The 15,914-nt window shown below is 36.1% G+C and overlaps 1 protein-coding gene across 7 annotated transcripts in view; it reads left to right on the top strand.

Moving 5' to 3' along the window:
- ASCC3 (activating signal cointegrator 1 complex subunit 3) overlaps window positions 1-15,914 on the top strand; it is a 325,213-nt gene that overhangs the window by 173,190 nt on the left and 136,109 nt on the right. For all 7 annotated transcript variants that reach the window (XR_014806468.1, XR_014806467.1, XM_084961374.1 and 4 more), the window contains 2 exons: window positions 10,667-10,858; window positions 11,162-11,386. Coding sequence is in view for 5 of the 7 variants with exons in the window: in XM_084961374.1 (XP_084817500.1) it covers window positions 10,667-10,858; window positions 11,162-11,386 (417 nt within the window). In the remaining 2 variants the exon portion in view is untranslated. The remainder of the gene's footprint in view (window positions 1-10,666; window positions 10,859-11,161; window positions 11,387-15,914) is intronic.

Raw genomic sequence — 15,914 nt, 5'->3', positions numbered from 1 at the left:
TTTCTATGCTGTAGCCACAGCTGAAAATGAGTCTTTTCTTTCTAGTGAGTCACAATTATACTTCAAGACTCCTCATTCCATTCCCATCTCTGATATCAAATTCACTCCCAGCTGAAAAACCAGCTATGTTTTCAAATTGCCCATTGAAACAGGAAAATAAGGAAAGGAAAATACCCCGAAAGAAGCCACTCATGTGGTTCAAATTTTTAAGTATATTAGTAATATTAAGTTTTTGTTGGTTTTTTTAATGGGTAGATGTGGTCTGTCTGTCATGCAGCAAGCCTTTTGAAAATAGTTATTGGGAATATCTATTAAACAAATGAGAACACTAAGAAAAATCCAATGATAAGATCTATTACTTAGATCTCCAAACTAGGTTACTTTTAGCCTATGGCTCAGTTATTCATTTCAAGGTAGTCTAACATATGCCTCACTTTGAACAAGTGCTACTATAGATGCCTTTCCTCAGTCATGAACTCAGTAGAAAATCAAATTTTGGGTGTACAGTACATTCGTAGTAACTTCGAATCCTCATTTCTCCAAGATCTTGTTTGCCAGCCAAAGACAATAGTGAAGATGGTTTCTTCTTCATTTCCATTGCCTAGATCTTACATGAGTGCATCTGATAAGCAGAGTGGATTTTTTTATCCAGTACCCTGACAAGAGATCTGGGAAATTATAGATTTTACCTTCTGGTTCATGCAGTACAGGAAGGCCTCACTGAAGGAGGTGGAACTTGGCATGCTGATCAATATTTTTGCATTAATTGGGAATGGAAATGTATTTAAGAAAAAAATAGCTATTCCTTTATTCTTATGGAGCTTGTATTCTGGCTGAACAGAAAGATTAATCAACTAATTAAATAATTGATTTTAATTACATCTTAATAAATATTAAAGAAGAATAAAGTGCTAAAAGAAAGTAAATTGGAGAATCTAATCTAGACTGATGGTATTAGAGGAGGCTAACACAGTGACATTTAAGCCTGGATCTGAGTCTTTGGAGTTCACAAAGCAAAGAACAGTGGAAGAAAATACTAGGACAAGTCTCTAACACCGCAAAAACAATAGCACATTGAAGGAAGTAGATAAAGTCAGAATGACTAAAAAATGTAGAGAATGATGAGAAGTGGCAGATGGCAGGTTTGTAGCATGAGTCTAATTTACAGGCAAGGCCCAGATTGTGAGATCCTTGTGTTTCATGTCTGTACTAGCTATTTTGGAAGCAGTACAGTTGTGGATTGACAACAGGCTTAGAATACAATCCTTGGTATGGCTGAAATGGGACAAAGGAGCTGCCACTGGAAAGGAGGGTGTCAAGGAATTGAAGCGTGTGGATTTTAGATGTCCACATGGAAAATACTGTCATCAAGGATCATGACAGGAAGTGGGATGGACAGAAAGACTTAGGAACCATGGGTGGCAAGTCTTCATTGGATAAGGTAGGGTGACAGTTGACATAGCCAGATGTACTGAACCTTATAGGAACAGGTTTTGGTAAAAGGTAAGTCCATGCTGGTCTGGAAATGGTGATGGAAAAGAGAGACATCATCTCCCGCCACTGGAAAGATATGCATAGAAAACAGAATCCCTGGAAAAGGGTCATATTTCAGTGAAGACAAGGTAGAAGATGAGGTTGATGTAATTTGCTGATCTTTGAGTGGCAGTTTCATAGAGTAAAGAATTTCCTACCCAGGTTGGAGAAATAGAGAAAGTAAAAAATTGAGTCAAGGCAAAGAAATACCAAGTATAGTATACCAAGAACCATAGTAGGACGTTGGTTCCCTGTTACCTGTTACCATGCCAGCTATCAGAATCAGAATGTCTGAGACTAACTTTAGTCTGAGACTAAAATTTTTTTTAATTTATTTATTTGTTTATTTTTGGTCTTTCTGCCTTTTCTAGGGCTGCACCCACAGCATGTGGAGGTTCCCAGACTAGGGGTCTAACCAGAGCTGTACCGCCGGCCTACGCCAGAGCCATAGGAACGCCAGATCCGAGCCACGTCTGCGACCTACACCACAGCTCGCGGCAACACCAGATCCTTAACCCACTGAGCAAGGCCAGGGATTGAACCCACAACCTCATGGTTCCTAGTCAGATTCATTAACCACTGAGCCATGACGGGAACTCCAGAGGCAAAAATTTTTAAGTGAGCCTCAGATATTCTGATCATAGCCAGGTTTATTGATCATGTGAACAGGTGACTAGTAGACCCTGAGAACAGGATGGGAGGTATGATGCATTTTCTTCTGAAAGCCTCATGGAAGAAGAGTATTTCAGGTCTTGGCTCTCTTGGTGTAGATGCCAGAGGACCAATTTCTCAGTGATAGGGTTTAGAGTGGATGAAGAGCTTTAAAAGAGAAAGAGAAAGGGTGGGGAAGGATGACACAGTATAATCCTGAGATCTCTAACTCCCTTGTCAGAAGATAAGCCAGTTACTGGTTTATACTCCTAATCAGTAAGCAGGTCCACTGGTTAACTTTATAAACTTGAGTGAAAAAATAGCACCTACCAAAGATGAGGACTTTATAATGTTTTTTCCAATGTTGATAAGGCATACTTACTGGTAATTGTTCAGAAGAATTGTATCATTTGGGAGAAACTATTTGCCTCCTTCTATAAAAATTTTAGTTTTTATAAAGACAATTAAGTTATTCCTTCCTAATGGATTTGAAATTATCCATATTGAAGCATACCTTATGAAGATGAATTACGTCAGAAGGCTTACAAAGGTCACTAAATTATTTATGCCATTTCATTTTGCTCTTTCGTTCAGGGTTTTTATCTGAGATGAAGATCTTGCATTACTTCAGTATAGTCTTTGGTTTTTTTATGGGGGGGTGGATATCCCCATTGCTTGCTGTCAGTCTTTGTTCTTTAATCAAGTGTTTGGGGTAGTTTGAAGTCATTTCAGGAAGTGGTTACATTTCACTCTTATTCCTTTAGAAAAGTGCTCACACTGATTTTCCATATCATGGGTTGGAAGAAGATATCTAAAGTCATGAAAGGAGCTCGGTGTGCGTTCACTGGGGGAGAAAATGCAGTACCCTCTGTGGTAGTGGATTATCTTCGCGGTTGTATATTCTAATTTTATTGATATAAAGCCCTATATGAAGTGTTCATCGTGACAAGTGGAAATAGAAAGTCAGAGCTTAGACAATTCTACAACTACACACCTGACTCCCTTTACCTTTTCATGACTGGTGTTCTTTTGTGCTGAGTTTCCATGTATAGAGACACTTTATCCAGTGAGTATAGTATTGGATCTCAGATGACTTCCTTAGAGAATCCAGTGCTCTGTTCAGAGAGGGTGAACAAGATGAATGATACCTCTCCAGCCCTGAAGAGGATAGCAAAACCTGGACTCCAGGTAGCGCTCACCTTGAGAAACTAGGTGGAAGATAACAGCTGTTCTAGAACTTGAGAAGGCAGCAGACATCCTGTAATAAACAAGTTTAGCTCTGTAACTTATGGTCTTAACCACCTTTCTCCATTCATTTCTCCAAATGAAATTCCTATTAAAAGCTTCTTACATTTATATTTCTTTTAAGGGAAGATTTTGTGCAATTACCGGTGTGTGTGTTTGCATGTGAGTTTCAGTATGAAAATTGGATCCTGTTAAACACACTTCTGTGTCTCTCGTTTTTGGTTTTGTTTTTTATTTTCATTCAGTAATACATCATGGAGATCTTTCCAAATCAACACAGAATGATCTGATCCATTCTTTTAACAACAGCATAGTATATGTCAACGTTGACATAGTCTTATTAGTTCATTTACCCAGTCTGACTTGATTGTTTTGTTGTTTCTAATGATGTTTTATTGTGAACAGTGATGCAGTAAACATTCTTGTTCATACCGTTGGTAGTTGTAACAATGTCCATTGGGAAAATTCCTAGGCATTGAATTTATCTATCAACACAGTATATGCATTTAAAATTTTGGCGAATGGTCCTGAATTGCCCACTAGGGAGGTTGTTCCAACTTAAATTTCCCGGGAAAGTAACTCCCTCCCATCTGACTTCTCCAGTACTGAGCAGTGTCAGAGTTTTTGAGTCTTTGAACAGATTAATAGACAAAAAAATGTTACTTCATTTTTGTTTTCGTTTTTTTTGGCTGCACCCATGGCATATGGAAGTTCCTGGGCCAGGAATCAAATCCAAGCCACAGTTTCAGCCTATGCCACAGTTGCAGCAATTCCATATCCTTAAGCCACTGTGCCAGGCCAGAGATCAAACCCACACCTCAGCAGTGAGCTGAGCCCCTACAGAGACAATGCAGAATCCTTATCACACTGTGCTGCGTGAGAACTCCAAAAATTTATTTGACCCACTTTATTTCTTTTCCTTTGGTCACACCCAAGGCATGCAGAAGTTCCAGGGTCGGGGATGGAACTTGAGCCACAGCAGTGACAATGCCAGATCCTTATTAACCTGCTAGGCCACTAGGGAACTCCTGTTTTGACTGAGATTTTTTATTTATTTTTGAATATTTTTACCATGATGAGATTTTTTTTTTTATCAGTTTATTTTTAGTCTTTGGGCTTTGTCTTGCTTAATAAGGCCATACCCACTTCATCCATGATTTCCTTCACCTCATTTTAAATTAGTTTACATTTTTATTATTAAATCTTTGATCTGTCTGTAACTTTTCCTATATAGTAATGGTATTGGTTTGCAATCCAATTAGGACCTGAGTGAAATCTGAAACTGACCTCCACACAAAGAGGCAGACTATGCCAGACTGGTGGGTAGCAGGTTTAATAAGGGAACTTGTAAACAAGTAGATCATCACACCTACCCACCACAGTCTTAGAAGTTTACATAGAGGCCTTAACCCGAGTTTAGTCACTTACACAGTCAATGCCATGTTTCTGTCTCAAGGCAGCCTCTAGCAAAGAGAAGGCAAGCAGAGTGCAATTTCAAAGACAAGAGAAGGGGAAAGGGTGGGGGCCTCTGCTTGTGGGTCAAACCAGTGGCCACTGATTCTTGATGACCTCCCCCAGCAAATCCATTTCCGAATACTTCCTGTTTATTCTTTTTATTTTAAAATTTAATAGGACATACAAAATTCTCACATTTGCCTGAACTTTCTCTTCTGTTTCACTGATCTCTGTTATCAAACTGTTTTACTTATTCTGTTTTTTATATTTTTAATACCTGACTGGGATAAGCATCCTGATTATTCTTCAATTTTTCCTGGGTAAATATACAGATTTACTTTTCAGGATGAACTTTAGTATCACTTCCAAAAAATGATAGTCATCTTTTAGTTGAGTTAGTGCATTGATTTTATGGATTAAGTTAGTGAGAATTGGTATTTTTACTAAATCAGGTTTTCCCATATCTCAAAGGGAAAGCATATCACTTCATTTTTTGAACATCCTTCAACAGTATTTTAATGTTTTCTTCATGTAGATGCTTCCTGTTTCTTGTTTTTTCTGTTTTTGATGATAGCTTTTATAAATGCTATGTTTTCTTCCCTTTTATTTTCTAACAAGTTATTATATACAGAGGGTCTTGTTTAAAGTACTGATTTTGTGGACTGTCACCTTTCTGAATCCTATTGTTATTATAGTCAGTAGTTTTTAATCAGTCCTCAGTTTTAAAATTTATTTCATCTGCAGCTAGTAATTGCTTTGACCTTTTCTATTCCAGTATGTATACTTTTTATTATCTTCTCATGTCTAATTCTATTGTCTAGGACATTGGTAAGCTGATTGTAAACAAATTTGCCCTGTTCCTAATTTTGATCAATAATACTCCTAATGGTTTATGAGTCACTGTGATTTGAGATCAGTATTGTCACCTCTGCTCATCAAGATTGAATGTAGTCTTTTGTGAGATTTCAATGCTTAGAAATGATCATAGTTTTTTTTTCTTCCTTTGATTTTTTAATAAGTATGTTAATATAAGTATATTTATAAGTATAATGCCCTTGATTCTGGGGTTTAATTTTACATAGTTGTGGTGTATCATTTTAATGCATTGGTGAATTCTCTTCTCCAGAGTTCTTTACTATTTGGATTAATATTCTTAAGAGAGATTTCTCTATTGAATTCTGTTTTCTGCTGTTTTATCAGGTTTTAATATCAGTGCTATTATGTTGCCTCTGTAAGATTAATTTTTATACTTCTATTTCTGTGCACAAGGGCCTCTTAATTACATTAGAATTAATTTGTCTTTAAGAAGTTTGGAAGCCTAGATATTAGATAACCCTAAAATTTTCTTCCATTGCTTTTATTATAATTTTCTATCACTTTTAATATAAATATTGGTAACATATTTTCCTAGAAAATCATCTGTTCCAGTTTTAATAATGGAGTGTATTAAATTGTTCAAAGTACTCTTTTCTGATTCTTTTAATTAGTAAAGTATTTCTGAAACTTCTTTTTTACATTCTAATTTTGTGTCTTTGTGCTTGTGCTCTTGTGTTTGTGAACAGCTTTTATTTAAAGGCTAGGCAGTAAATATTTCAAGCCTGTGAACATACGGTGTCTGTCACAATTCCTCAGCTCCCCTGTTGTAGCTCAAAAGCAGCTATAGATAATATATAAACAAATACAGCTGTGTTCCAATAAAACTTTATTTACGGAACAGGCAATTGGCACATAATTTGCCAACTCCCGCTGCCCAATAATAGCCATTGTCTATTTTTGTTTATTTTTTCTTTTAAAGTAAGAGATTTTTTTGTTTACATATCAATTTCACGTTTTAAAAATTAGATTCTCTTTTAACTTAGGACATTTATTTTTCCCTTAGTTTTGTTATATTTTTTATTTTTATAACTTTCTAAATTGGATGCTTAATTTACTTATTTATTATACTCTTCCTTAGTTATGTAAGTATTTCAAGTATGATACTTTCTGAGAGCACAACTTAACTCTGTGCTGTAAGTTCAATGTGCAATATTTTCATTAATTTTTAGACTTATGCAGTTTTAGTTTTTATTTCTCATTTGTTAAAAAAGCCAAGACAAGCAAGATACTTATATATAGATTTGTACATAAATCCACATTGTACCACTCTATTACACATATGTAGATAAAAATATCACTACAAGCATCTTCCTATAAGGAACAGTGGTCTTTAAGCTTTTGTGTGCAACACAAAAGTGATTAGAACTGTTCATTGAAGAACATGAAAAGATATTTATTTCACATCATTAACCATTAAGGAAATACAGATTAAAACCACAGTGAAATACTGCCACATACCTATTAGAATGACTAAAATAAAAAATAGTAACAATATTAAGTGCTGGCAAACATAGGAGGCATCTGTTAGGTACTCTCATGTACTGTTGTCAATGCAAAATGACATAGCCACTCTGGAAATGATTTAGCAGTTTTCGTAAAGTTAAACATAGCTTTACCGTATGACCCAGCAATCCTACCAGTATCTACTCTAGAGAAATTAAAATGCACTCGCACACATGTATACACACACTGTATACTAATATTCATAGAGGCTCTATTCATAATTGCCCAAACTGGAAACAACTCAGACATCCTTTATTGGGTGATTGGATTAATAGTCTGTGATATATCTGTCTATACTATGGAATACTGCTCAGCAATAAAAAGGAATCAACAATTGATACAATCTCAAAGGCATCAAACTGGGTGAAAGAAGCCAGTCTCTAAAGTGTATATACTGTGTGATTCCATTTATATAATATTCTTTTTTTTGTTTTGTTTTTTTGTTTTTTTGCCTTTTCTAGGGCCGCTTCCACGACATGTGGAGATTCCCAGGCTAGGGGTTCAGAGCTGTAGCCACTGGCCTACACCACAGCTCACAGCAATGCCAGATCCTTAACCCACTGAGCAAGGCCAGGAATCGAACCCACAACCTCGTGGTTCCTAATCGGATTCATTAACCACTGAGCCATGATGGGAACTCCCCATTTATATAATATTCTTGAAGTGATAAAACAATAGGGATAGAGAACAGATCAAAGGGTGTCAGAGGTTGTAGGTTAGAAGGGTTTAAATATAAAGAAATAACGCAAGAGAATTTAGAGAGGTAAAGAAACTGATTATTATGGTGGTTTAAGTTTGAACATATGCTAAAATTTATATAACTGTACATCAGAAGTGAAAAGAATTTTACTGTATGATGATTTTTAAAATAAGATTTTTAAAGTGCACATCCCTGGGCCTCAGCCCCAGGATTCCCAGTTTATTTTTACTGCAAAGTAGGTTAGATCACAGATGGCAGATTCAGATTCAGGACTGAGGATGAAAAACTGGGTCTTATTTTAAGATTGTTGTCACTTTAGTTTCTCTACTTCACTAATAAAAAAGCAATGTACAGGAAAGGAGCAGTAATAGAGACAAAGCAGAAGTGACCCACCTACCTCTTGGTTGCTTACAGAGACCAAGTTGGTTGAATCCACCTGATCAGAGGTGGAGGTGCTGTGTTAGCCCCTCATCATCTGCCTGCTCCCTTACAAGAATATCTTCACCGCAGTCGCATATTTCCTATGTTCAACTCCTTACTGGGTCACTGGTGTCACAAGCCAAGTCTTACCTCTCCTGGACTTTGACTAAAAAAAAAAAAAAAAAATCTTCATTTGTAATGAGCACATCGGGATATTTCAGTGCAGGGCTCCATGGACAGTAGATTCACCAGAAACAAACAGCAATCCAGCAGTAGTATTTGTTCAGAACAGCTCCAAGCGGTAATCTTTAGTTTCCTCTGTTAGCTCTGAATGTTCACTCATGAATAGTAGTGAAAAAAATGCAGTAATTGAAATGTTTTTCTTTCCCTATTCTTGGCCTCTCAAAGGAGCTCTGTTATATCCTAGCAAATACTCCACAATGGACTTTATCCCAAGTCATTCTACATTCATAAGATTGACAATAATTCATGTCTGAAAAGATGAAAATTAAGGCAATATGATCCAATAAAGTATATATATAAAATTATTTCTAAGAGGCTGACAGAAATGAAATATAGATACCCTCTGTACAGAAATGAAATATAGATACCCTCCCCCTTGAAATTTGAAGAAGATAGTCTTTTTGTGTATACATCTATTTTGCTTGGGACTCAGAAAGGTGCAAATTTTAAGTTATTTCCTTGGCTGGCCACTAGATGGTGCGGTTTATTAACGTATTCCCTTCCATTTTATATTTGAAGCAGATTTCATGGAGCATTTTTTTCTTAGGTCACTTTCTTAGTTAATTATTACTAATTTAGACGTTTATAATTTTAAGTGACCATAGAGATAATCAATATGACAAGTCTGTACTAGAACCCCAGACCCAAAATCCCACTCCCTGCCAATGTAATGCCCCTCACATAAAAACTATGGAAAATGCTGTTTCAAAGAAGCTGTGAAGATGTTGACCATGAAATTTTCAGAGCAATAGCAGATAAGCACATTATGTGATGCCCAAGCAGAAGCTTTGACTATCTGAGCACTTATATTAATCCACAGTCTAATTTTGCAGGAAAATTTTCTCCATTGTACAGTGAGCTGGCAGTGAATTTTCTAAGATCTGCTATAACACTTATATAGATTGCAGATAAGTGGACCAAACCCCACATCTGTGCCCAGACCAGGCCACAGAGCAGACCCCAGAAGCAAAGTTTGTATATTCAGGACATAATGGAAAGTTGAGAAGCTAGAACAGGTGGTCAGTGCCCTTCTATCAGGGATGAGCAGGAACACAAGCGTAGGGGAAGCACAGTTGGGTTTATTGGCTAATTGCTGTGAGGAGGAGCACAGGCTCATGAGCCAGAGGCATCTTAGTAAGGGGGACAGGCTTCTATGACAGTAGGCGTGGAACAGGTAGTATAAAGACCCCAAGGCAGGTGTGGATTTGTGCCTCCCCCACCCCCCACCCCCCTGCCAAAAAGGGGGCTTAGAGAAAAAGCCAGACTTTGTGTCTGGCATGGATACGTGAGGTTCAGGGATTGGAATGACTTCTATAGGTCTTACATGGTAAGGACTCTGGCCTTTACTCTGAGTGGAAAGCCACTGAGTTTTATGCCTTTTTTTTTTTTTTTCTTTGTCTTTTTGCCTTTTCTAGGGCTGCACTCGTGACATATGGAGATTCCCAGGCTAGGGGTAAAATCCGAGCTGTAGCTGCTGGCCTACACCAGAGCCACAGTAACACGGGATCCGAGCCGCACCTGCAACCTACACCACAACGACAACACCAGGTCCTTAACCCACTGAGCAACAGCAACGCCAGATCCTTAACCCACTGAGCAGCGGCACCGCCAGATCCTTAACCCACTGAGCAAGGCCAGGGATCGAACCCGCAACCTCATGTTTCCTAGTCAGATTCATTAACCACTGAGCCACAATGGGAACTCCTATGCCTATTTTTAATAAAGTATTTTTGAAAGGATAGGAAAGAAGTAATACTGATTGATTGCAAGAAGAGGACACCTGGGTGAAAAAGACACTTGCTTTTAAGTTCTTTCCTTTTAGATTTTATGTCATATTCAGGGTACCTATTTTTTCAAAATAGGTGAAATATAATTTTTAATGATTTTGTATAAGACATTATATAGCAAGACTTAGTAAAACCTTAAGATGCTTTAAAAAATTTTATGTTTTCCTAGATAAACTCATTCAGGAGAAGTGTAACTAACAATTGCTTTTAAATGCTAAATAACACTTTTATGTTTTATTGATATCTACTCTAGGTGCAAAAGTCAAGAAATAAGCAAGTGCGAGAATTATTTCCAGATGGTTTTAGTATTCATCATGCAGGAATGCTTCGGCAGGACAGAAATTTGGTTGAAAGCTTGTTTTCTAATGGGCATATTAAAGTCCTAGTCTGCACAGCTACTTTAGCCTGGGGTGTCAATCTTCCTGCTCATGCTGTTATTATTAAGGTAAGATCCTTTGCACATGGGTTTGTGGTATCTTAAAACAAACCTTTGGATTGATTTATTTAGAAAAATATTGTGGCTTGGCTGTGTCATTGACTTTGAATGTTATTTATGTAAGGTCAGAATTATTTCCTCCAAAAGAATCTAGTTTATATTGTGAAAATTTAACTCTGTCACAGATGATGAAAGGATTAGTGAAAGTACACTTCTAAGATCTTGCCATATTTGTCTAATTTCAGCATTCTGCTCATCAGGATTATATTTGTGTGTGTTTATGTAAATTTTTATTAACTTTTCCTCATCCAGGGAACACAAATATATGCTGCAAAAAGAGGCTCCTTTGTTGACCTTGGAATTTTAGATGTCATGCAGATATTTGGTAGAGCAGGAAGACCACAATTTGACAAATTTGGGGAAGGAATCATCATAACAACGCATGATAAACTCAGCCATTACCTCACTTTGCTCACTCAACAAAACCCAATTGAGAGTCAGTTTCTGGAAAGCCTTGCAGATAACCTGAATGCAGAGGTAAGATCTACTGATTAAAAAGTTGGAATTGAATCATCAGCTTCAAGAATGACCAAGTAAAGTAAAGGTTGAGTTGATTGCTATTTTATAATACTTAGTAATACATTTTATGTCAAACATAGTTATAAGAAGCAAGAGATTTAATGGCAATGTAGTTGATTAGTTCAGAGAAGTATAGAGTGCAAATAATAACTGATAATAACTCATTGCTAAAAGACTATACTTTTATTTATTTATTTATTTATTTTGTCTTTTTGCCATTTCTAGGGCCGCTCCCGCGGCATATGGAGGTTCCCAGGCTAGGGGTCTAATCGGAGCTGTAGCCACTGGCCTACGCCAGAGCCACAGCAACGCGGGATCCGAGCCGCGTCTGCAACCCACACCACAGCTCACGGCAACACCGGATCATTAACCCACTGAGCAAGGGCAGGGACCGAACCCGCAACCTCATGGTTCCTAGTTGGATTCGTTAACCACTGCGCCACGAAGGGATCTCCAAGACTATACTTTTAAATCCTGAGGTTTTATTGTAGGACAGAAATCTAATCAAAGCTATACAAACTAGGGAAACAAAAATGACAATAACAACAACTCTTCATATTATACTTTTATGAAGTTTATTATGGAGTATTTTATAGAGCTTTTATAAAATTTCTTAAGATCTGTCTTAGATCACTTGATTAACCTGATTATACAAAATATGATTGCTTAAATTAAGCTATAATAATTTATTTCATGTGTGATGTGTTTTGTGTTAAGATTTAAATAGCAGACCCTGGAAGCTTACGTAATATCTTAACTGGTAAAGAGAATAAACATTCTTCATTCAAGAGTCTGTGTGTCAGACGTTTAAATGAGATTTTTCTCTTTTCATGACATTTTTAATTATTGCTCTGTCATCCAACACTTTTCCCACTTCTGTATCCTTTCTTACTGTTAAATTTGATGTATATTATTTTTGAAAGTAGGTGGGGTATAAATATTAAATAGATGAATAAATGAAGTACTTGTAAGGAAATATTACTTTCAGAAATTTTACTTGGATTCTATTCATGCTATTTACAAGTCGTTTTAGAGGATGAAACACACTCACTATGCAATTTCCTCTGTAGTCTAAACAGAGAGAAAAAGATAACCAAAACACAGTGCAATAGTGTTGATAAGCAATAAGTTCTGAAGAAGGATTCAGTAGAAGGAGAAAATACTTTTGACCCCAGCCTATGAGGAAAGGCTTTTTGAAGGTGGTAAAACTTGATCTGGGTTCAGAAGGTTAGATAAGGTTTAGCAAGAAGCTCTGGTTGAAAGTTAGAAAAAGTCATGAAAGATGCTGTTTTCTAGTAGCATAATTACAAGAAAATAAAAATGATTAGGAAATAAATTTCAACTCCAAAGGAAATATGATAGCTCAATTTCAATCTTCATTACCTGTTATGATGGCTTGGTTTAAATAATTAGGTCTCAGGTCATGGGTTACCACATCCTTGATGGAATAGCCTGTTGTGCAAAGATAGTAATAGTGGACTGAAGGTCTGCTACCCCGCTGGATGCTTTTTGCATATTTTCTCATTCTCTCAATACTGCTGCTCATTGTCCTCAGAAAAATACATAACTGACCCAAACATCATTCAGCTACTAGTTTTTGGAACTAGTATTCGAACTCGGGTCTGTTTAACCACAAACCTGGTCTTTTTATTATAGCCTAGATTTCTGTTATATAAAATGTAGTAAGTTAAAGGTGAGTACATTCCTTTATGTTAATACCTGTCATGTGCCTTCATTGAAGACCAGGACTAAATATTTTCCAAAATGGTGGTAATATTTTCTCTGACTTTTATAAAAAGAAAGGCTCTTTTATACAGTTTTTTTTTTAGAATGAGTGTATTTTCAAGGAGGATTATATTTTTGTAAACTTGTAATTATTGTCCTCGATAGCTTTTTATAAGTCATAAACACAAGGTGGTAATATTTTTATGCAGAAGATATAAATGAGTAAAATACTTCTCTTGATAAATGAGTAAAATACTTCTCTTGATAAATGAGTAAAATACTTCTCTTGTCATCAAGGAACTCTTTTTCTTAGAGACTATAAAATACCATGAGTGAAACTATTTGGTCAAGCCCTGAGAAATTTAAAATGAATTTTAGTCCATAGATTCACCTCATATTCATAAAATACTTATTAAGGTTTGTCATTTGCAGAAATGTCAACTAACTGTAACCATAATTCCATTTAATGTCATAAATGGCATTGAAATAATGAGACATATACTTTGAAATTTTTAACTAATATAGTGAAGTATAGCCATTGCTAAAATTTGTCATATTTTGTCTACTAGAATAGTTCCCAATTAAAGTAAATTTTTTTCTTAAGGAATCAACTTCCTTAAATTATAGCTGAGTATGAAATTAAATTTGGAAATCTGTGGAAACCAAGTGTGAAATTAGTTTATAAAATGAATGTGTGCTGTGTTCTTAAGGTAATGGATTTTTTAGTCTTTAGACTCTTGAAATCTTTGCAAGACTGTACAGCGGCATTGATCAACATCAAGGTCATGTTTGATTAGGTGTGTTGCCTATACGAATATTTTTGATAACACCAGAAGAACTGGAGAAAGTATTATATTAAGTAATTGTTTTAATGCAAACTTTTTATGAGGCACCTTTGCTGATTGATGCCTAGTGGGGCTGACTCCATAATTAATGCCAAAAGGTCATAAGTCCCAACCCTTTGCACTTTTATAAGCAATTATAAAAGGGCACAATTAATAAGCTACTTAATTTTGCACTGAAACATGTTTGAGGCTTATTAAAATTTATTTATGAGACATTAGTGGGTACCTATTCTGTGCTAGTCTCCTGTGGTCCATACTTTAAAGTACATTAATCTATAGCTGTACATACATTCTCTATATAGAGCCCCTCCCATCACCACAGGGCACAAAACCTGGTCCTTTTATTTAAGGCCTCAGCAGTCTGACAGTCTTCCCAAATCTGTCTCTGGCTTCTTTCCAGCATAGGTGTTCTGATTTAGATAGGTTTTCACTCTACTCACCTCACCTATAAAGTGCAATGTGTAAAATAGTAAAATATTAACAATATCACTAAATTGTTTTAAAATTTTAACAAGTTTTGAGAGTTCCCATTGTGGCTCAGCAGTAACGAGCCCGATTAGTATTCATGAGGATGTGGATTCTACCCCTGGCCTCCTTCAGTGGGTTAAGGATCCAGTGTTGACGTGAGCTTGGTGTAGGTCGCAGATGCAGCTCAGATCCTGTGTTGCTGTGGCTGTGGTGTAGGATGGCTGCTGCAGCTCTGATTCAACCCCTAGCCTGGGAACTACCATATGCCACAGGTGCAGCCCTAAAAAGCAAAAAAATTTAAGAAGTTGTTACTCGGTACAAGATTGTACCACTTAAATTATCTAATTGATAGTCCCTTTATACTCAACTCTAGTACTTAGTACCTGAACTTAAATTTTAGTGGAATAAATAAATGAATAGTGAGTGGCTTAAATGATGTTTTCATAATTCACTAAGGGGTTTATATGTACAAGTATTTATATATAAATGTGATGATTATATTTGCTTGTTTAGTCTTATATGATTTCAACCAGCTTTTTAAAAAAACACGCATTAATAAACAACTAAGATAACTTTGACGACTAGAGTTTAAATACATATATTAGATGCAAACTTCTGAATTACCAAATTTGGGGTGGATTATTTTTTCCTCTTTGACTTAGCACATGAAGTTCTATTACACTGTATACCAATGGCACTTCTACAAGTTTCACATGTTAGGTGTTTTTCTTTAAATGCATTTTTGAATACATATTATGTGCAAGGCACTGTGGATGATGTCGTCTTAGTTACCCGTGTCTCACCTATAAGACTAGGAACTTCTCGTGACCAGGGACCATGCTCCATTTCTTGCCATATCCGTTGTCCTTTACATGGTACAGTCTTGTTGCTGACTTTCTGTATGATTATTGATATGAATGGACACGTTTCAGAGAGATACTAAGGAAGATGCTTGTTTTGTAGAAGGCTTCTGTACAAAAGTAGCCACTAGGAGATTCCAGATATTTATAAGTAAATTTTTACTTTTGTCACTAGGTGGCATTCAAGGATTAATCTCACAATGTGATGTACCATCATAAATTTACATTGATTTTCTTAGGTAGTCTGTTCCTTTTTGGGGAACATTGAGAAAACTTGCACTGTTTGATCTAATCTTTGACACCTAATTCCTCTTTTCCTTTTCTTATCACTACCTAGCAATAGGTAATTATTATTAATTTAGTGAATCTGATTTTGAAAGTAATAGCAAGCTCATTTTATCCTTTGTAACATTTTTCTACTCTTAGGAATTGTGTGATATTATTTTAAAATATCTGTATGTCAGAAAAGAATTAGCACAGTTTGGCTGTCAAATAATAGAATCACTAATGGAGGGCACTATCAGATATTTAGCCATTTCCTCAAACTGGTTTGCTTTACCTAAGCAGACTAGAAAACGTTTAACTGTG

This window comes from Sus scrofa, chromosome 1, assembly GCF_054392235.1.
Source record: "Sus scrofa isolate SSC_HxYL_T2T_F1_AM1 chromosome 1, Sscrofa_HxYL_maternal_Yorkshire_Landrace_v2.0, whole genome shotgun sequence".
Classification (NCBI taxonomy): domain Eukaryota; kingdom Metazoa; phylum Chordata; class Mammalia; order Artiodactyla; family Suidae; genus Sus; species Sus scrofa.
This window is presented reverse-complemented; position numbering and strand designations above follow the sequence as displayed.